Source organism: Atta colombica, unplaced genomic scaffold, assembly GCF_001594045.1.
Source record: "Atta colombica isolate Treedump-2 unplaced genomic scaffold, Acol1.0 scaffold12, whole genome shotgun sequence".
Lineage (NCBI taxonomy): Eukaryota > Metazoa > Arthropoda > Insecta > Hymenoptera > Formicidae > Atta > Atta colombica.
The window spans coordinates 4,259,080-4,265,924 of NW_017259206.1; the positions used below are offsets into that span (position 1 = coordinate 4,259,080).

Here is a 6,845-nt window from a genome sequence, read left to right on the forward strand (position 1 = left end):
TGAATTTTCTATTTACGCAGCTTTCTGGCGGTAAAGGTCAGATCATAAACTTGGGTGCTGGTTTTGACACTCTTTATTGGAGACTAAGGGAGACAGGGAATAGTCCTGCAAATTTCGTGGAACTCGATTTTCCCAGCATAACTGCAAAGAAATGTTATCACATCAAGAAGCACAAACAATTAATCGATATGCTAAACACCGAAGGTATTCTATTACTCGATCATTATCTCATCACTTTTGCGTTCACTCGCATTCTTTTTTTAATTACACAGGCAACTGCATACTTTTCAGATGGAGAAATCCGATTTTCGACCACAGACCTGCATGCCGCAAATTATCATTTGGTTGGTACAGATCTGCGACACATAGCGGAGCTAAATAACAAATTGGCCCAAGCCGAAGTCAATTTCAATTCACCTACTATGTTCCTCGCAGAATGTGTTCTAGTATACGTAGACGCTAGCGCGACATCGTCACTATTGAAATGGCTAGCGGGCAAGTTTCCAAACAGTCTTTTTGTCAGCTACGAACAGGTCAACATGAAGGACAAATTCGGTCAGGTCATGTTATCGAACCTTCGCAGCCGTGGATGCTTATTGGCGGGCGTGGAGGATTGTGAATCGTTAGAGACTCAACAGAGACGGTAGGTCTGCATCCTCATTAATTCGAACAATGTCAGATTCAATAGAAAATTGAAAAAACCTAAAATTTTAAGGGGGAAATTTTTCATTTTTTTTATCTTTGAAAATCGAAGACTTTCATGGAACGTTATCGGTTTAGAGAAATTTTTGGAATTTTGCTTTTAAATTTAAATTCTGTCCTTTTTTGAAAACTTGTTTTTTCATTATTTTTTCTTGATAATACAAAATGTCGGTTAGCAATAATATAATATATACATGCACGTATATTTATATTCATTATCTCACGAGTTCAAGAAAATCAAGGTAACATTAGAACAATAACACAACAGAAGAGAGTATACAACAGAATTACAGAAATAACTTACTGATATTGTAGTGAGCTTTCCCTACATTTATCCTATAAATTCACAACTCCAATTAAAGGATAGATACAGTCTCCTGGAATTCCTATCTTCTGGTAATTTACAGTATGTAGTTTATATTATTTGCATTCCATTTAATTTCAAAGTCACATTAAACTATTGTCTAAATTTACCTGCAATTTTGAATGAAAATATCTTGAGAATCTTGGAAATCTCAAGGAATTGTTTTACAAGATTTCGGTAAACACTTTGGATTCGGCAGGTCAATAATTCAACTCGCAACTGTTTTATCGCAGATTTACCATAAACAATTGGGAAGGTACGAGCGCGTGGACGATGGTGGATGTTTATGATTCACTGCCTGTAATGGATCGTAGTCGAATCGAGCACATAGAGATGCTGGACGAACGAGAGCTTCTTACTCAGCTGCTCCAACATTACTGCATTGCCGTTGCTTGGAACGGACAAACATTTAAAAATCTGTCTATAGCACAGGGTTAGGTGTCACCGCCTAACTCCTTCTCTCTGTGTCTCTCTTGCGAGTTACTCCAGGTAATGACATCATATAATTGACGAGCCCTCGTAAGTTGCGTAATACCTCCATCAACAGCAGGAGATTAACTTTCTCAGATTGCGCTACATCTCGAGTTAGGGCTTAAGCACAAAAATGGTAGTAATTGAGTCGTGGAACATAAGTTATAATTGTCGATTGATCAAAACATTGTACGTTGACTTACGACTATGACTCAAATTTCACAATTCAGTTGTGATCATTTTTGTGCTGATCGCTTTTGTGCTGCCCTTAATCGATGAATTGAAATAGAATATCATGTTACGAGAAAATAGTGTCCTCTGATTAAAAATGCGTTTAATTTTTTGTCTACAGAAACATCTCGCCATAATGATTTTTATATAACCTTAAAGTATATTCTTCGTTCTTCACTTCTAAGAGAAGGGTCAAATAGTGTATACGGATTTTGTCGAACTTTAATGTTTTGATACTTACATTATTAGAAATGTGCTTTACATGTAAATGAAGCTCGTGATTATGAATGGAATTAAAAGTAATGAATAATTTAACTGAAAATTAAGTTGCAGTAGTTACTTAAATATAATTTGTATAAATTTGTATAAATTTATAAAATTTAATTTTATTCATAAAATTTTGTGAAAAGTATATTAAAATTTATAAATTTCCATGAAAAATATATTAAATTGAAATTTAAATTTTAATATGAAATTTTTAACAGTGTATTTAACTGTGTACATTTTTAATTGTATTGCAAAACAATATTATTCGTATGAGTGCAAGTGTTGAAATAATTATATAATTATAAAATAATCATTTTTCTATTACGTGTGTTGCCTAATCATTCACTTAAATGCACATTCTATAAAAATGTACATACATAAAGAAAAGCGCACAAAAAAATCCGATAAATTCTCATAACTTGAATATCGTGTGATGCCATTTGCTTATGAATTAATACTAAATATACTTAAAATTAGGTAAAATTTGTGTGTACACTACTTGGTTCTTCTCTTGTAAGTGCGTATTATACGCGTCACGAGTTATTTAACGAGTGTTGCAAAGAGAGAAAGAGGGAGGTGCGATTGCGACGATCAAATCGCACGAGATACGTTATGCGATTAGCTGATGAATGGCCGAATAAGTTCTAACATCCTTTCGCAAACGATATTTCCAGTCATCCTAATTTACATGCAACATATCTGAATTATATGTAATGTATAACGATTCTACTCGCAAAAGATCGTTTCGCTCTTCATTACAGACTTATGTATAAAGCTTTACGATCGTTATCATAATTATTATAGATCGCTATTGTTATATAAGGTCTGTTCTTTTTAGCTAAATTTTTTGTATAGTTTATCTTTCTTCCTTTTTTCACATCGGAGAGAAAAAGAGAAGAGATAAACTACGTAAGAAGCTCAGCTAAAAAGGACAGTTATAGTTGTAGCCAAACGGTGCGACGCAATGCGCAGAGTAATTTATTATAATATCATTGAAATATCAATAACAATTCAACTTATTAAATTTTTATCAGTTTGTTATATTCCAGTATTATAATTTTTTTCGTTTTAATAAGTATAGTTATAGAGTCCGCTTGCTGAATGCGAAAGATAATTTCATACATACAAGATCTGCAAAATCTGTTTTTTTTTTTTATCTGTTTTCTACGATTTCCGTGCATAAATAGGAAACGCGCTCTTGCTGTGCAGAAAAAAGTCTAATGAGAAAAAAAGTCTAGAAAGACGTAGTAGAAAGTACTAAAAAAGCGCAGATCGATATTTTTAATCTTTCATCGCAAAAAAAATACAAAGCTATTTTTCTGAAAACATTCGTACATAGAACTTCGATTCTACGAAAATTTTAACGTATTCCGATATTTAAGAAACTGTGTAAAATTATTTCTTACCTGCGCGCGTTCTTGTGTGTGAGTGTGTATTATATGTTAGAGTTTACTGAATTATTGAACCGTGATAAGGCGATTAATGTTACGGTGCAAGCGCTATAAGCGGTCAGTTTCGTATAAACGCGTATCTTGCGATCCGCGCGAAGAGAGAAATATTAGATTGTCAAAAAAAATTCAAAAATCAGCCTTCGGTTTTTACATATAGAAAGTTTTTATATATATTATTATAAAAGGTCTTTATTTATATGTTTATTATACTCTTAATTTAAATTTTATGGACTTTCTACAATAAATACAATTATCTAAGCTTTAAGTCTTAAACTGTAAGAAATTGATCAATGATAGTCAATTATTCTTCTCATATTCAACTGTGATTGATAAATTTTTACGACTTAAGACATAAGCTTAGATAATGATGACTTGTAGAAAATACGATACTTATTTTTCAGAATAAAGAGTATATCATGTTCAAAAATCTTGTCACCAATCTTCCAGTTCTATTTGGTACCATTAATCTAGACATTGAGATTCTCACATTCGATAAAATTCTGCATTATTTGATCTGTTTCGCAAACATTTCTTACAAGGACAACGATTTGTAACTTTTGAGCAAGTCGAGGCAATTTGTAACATGATTATGAATTGACTGTTAGCGAATTATTGGACATGATCTTTATTTTGAGAAATAATTGTAACTGCTTCGTAATAAAATTTATATAAAAAATGTGTAAAAAATGTGTAAAAAATCGCTTATTTAAAAACCGAAGAGTGATTCAGAACTTTTTTGACAACCTAGTCTATATACATATATAATATATATACACGAGTGATTACTTAAGATAATAAAAGCAAAAAATATATGCAACGAAAGTAAGACTTAAGTGGTACTCTTGCGAAAGGATTGACATGCGCGCGTTTGCGAGCATCAGCCTGAAAAGGAATCGGCGATATGCGTTCGTTTAATTAATTTTATTTGTTCTCTCATAGATAATGAATTCATAGTTTTTTGTTTGTCAAATCAAAATCAACTATGAAATAAAAAAAAGGGAATCGCCGATGTTCTTCGATATAAAATTCGACCGTCTTTTACATTACAACACGAGGAGACGCTTATGCTAGCACAGTATTCCGCTTCTTTTCACACCAATACAAAAAGTATGTTGCACTTAAGCAGATCATGTATCGATATACATTAGTGAGGGATTGACAAAGATTTATTTTCATATTGAGGAATATCAGGGTGACGCATGTGTATTCAGTCTAAGGATAATATGAGATATTATAAGCTTTTGAGACATTCGAATCATCCTTTTGTAGAAAGTGCATCTCGTTAGCATAACTCAGACTTTACTGTCGCGGGGAGATGAGACATGATCGAAATCATTTATTCAGCATCAATAAAGGAGCATTGATCGCTTTTCTGGAGTTTGACGGCCTACGGATTGAAATAGTTTTAGTGGTGTTGTATCGATGTATACAACGTGACTTCGGCGATTTCGCGTCAAACACGACGGACTTCTCGGAGGCTTTGTTCTCGAAAAATATCATGTACAAAAATACTAGAGAAATCTGTAATATATGTAAGACTTGTGAGACGAACTTTGACCTAAGAAGAGCGATGTCTCCTTTGTCTTCAAGAAGAATTAATCACGGAAGAGATCCAAATAAAGAGTGGTAATTTGATCTACTCGAGTAGATCGTAAATTCAAATCAGAGGATACAAGAAGGAGAACTTCATCTTGATACGATATAGAAAGGTTGGAAACTTATACAGACGAAACTAAGAATGTATAAGTATTATACATTCTTAGTTTCGTCTGTATATTATAGTATTTTCATACATTTTTGTATGTGATATTCTTTAAGAATAGTTCCAGGTCTGCTAACGAGCGAGTAACCACATTTTATCTTGTATTTTTCGACTATTTCGATACTTTTAAGTGTTACGCGAGTAACGGTAACTTATTAGATTTAAGAGACGATGAGAAAATGCAAGCGAATCCGCAGAAGGATGTACGAATGATTCTTCGATCTCTTGCTCCCTTCGACGCGTAAAATTATCATACCTGGAGTAACGAACACGTATACAAAAAAAAAAGATAGTCAGATGTTCTATTTTTCTCAGAAGTTACAAAAATTGCAACCATTGTTACAATATCTATCAACGTTCGTAGGTAAAATCTCCGCCTCTTCCTCCCTCGCCCGACATGTCGCCTTTGCACGTAGATGAATAATTGAGACCTATCTTTTGCGTTTTTTTTTCGTGTTATGTGTAAATCACATTCGAAGTAAAATTTGCTGATTTATTCGAGCGCTCGTTTATGTGTTCAAGTCAGCTTCGAGTTTGAGAATCAAAGCTCTCTGTAATGCAAAACTCCTATGCATCTACGTGTCTTTCGAAATATTATCGTGAGAATTCGAGCAAAGCACTGCCATCATGAAAATTTGAATGGGTCTCAAAGCTCATTGAACCTCAGTGAATTTGCAATTTTCACGTGCACTTCTTTAAGGCGAAAGAATAAAAAGGATTGCGACGAACCATCATTTACGTTATTTTTTACAGTTTGTGCAGCGAAACTTTCTCTTTTTTTGTGAATTTTTAGAAATGTAGATTAATTCTTGATCAGTCACGCGTTTAAGTTGAATCTATTGAGTCGAGTTATATTTTAATCGTACATTGCGATCATTATAACTCTTATCATTTCTTTCCTACATTGTTAAATAAGCGAATTAATAATTCTACATTATTTAATTTCAATAGACAACGAATTTTTCACTTCGCCAGAATTATCGCCTTAAAAGAAGCGCAAGTAGTTCGTTTTATTTATAAAGGAACAAACTAAGTGTCCACCTCTGATTAGTTACGAATTTTATGACATCGCATAGCTAGAATTATCGTAATTCACGATTAATTAAAAATGAGCGAGTTTGTAAGAATAAAACGAGACTTCGAAAGAAATAGAGAAAGTAATTTGATTCTCAAACTTGAGTAATACGATAACGTTGTACGGATGATGCGCGCAGCTTCATGTTTCTCCGCGTCGATTTCATTCTACATTACATTGATCTTATGTACGGATGTTGTACATCTTGAAAAAGAATAAGATATGAAATTCTATATATATATGGACATTCAGTGTGCTTCCACTGTCATTATGAACTGATAAAGTACGATGGAAAAATTATGCATCTTTATATTCGCATAATTGTGATATTGTTAAATTGTGCATTTATATAACGATTAGAAACAAAACGAGCGATCAGTTATTAATAATTGATTGTAGCTTCCTGTTTGATACATTTCTTTCACGTGTCCCGTGCTGAGGAGTTTCTTTAAGTGGGAAAAGAGAGCAGCTATGATATAATATTAAATTAAAATATTTTTAAATATATAATATAAAATATAT

General features: G+C 32.9%; 1 protein-coding gene across 1 annotated transcript in view; it reads left to right on the forward strand.

Moving 5' to 3' along the window:
- Positions 1 to 1,982, forward strand: part of LOC108694318 (leucine carboxyl methyltransferase 1) — a 4,457-nt gene extending 2,475 nt beyond the window's left edge. Inside the window, exons 2-4 of the mRNA XM_018203733.1 lie at positions 21 to 204; positions 292 to 643; positions 1,300 to 1,982. Of these exons, the coding sequence (XP_018059222.1) occupies positions 21 to 204; positions 292 to 643; positions 1,300 to 1,504 (741 nt within the window). The 3' untranslated portion in view covers positions 1,505 to 1,982. The remainder of the gene's footprint in view (positions 1 to 20; positions 205 to 291; positions 644 to 1,299) is intronic.
- Positions 1,983 to 6,845: the final 4,863 nt, after the last annotated feature.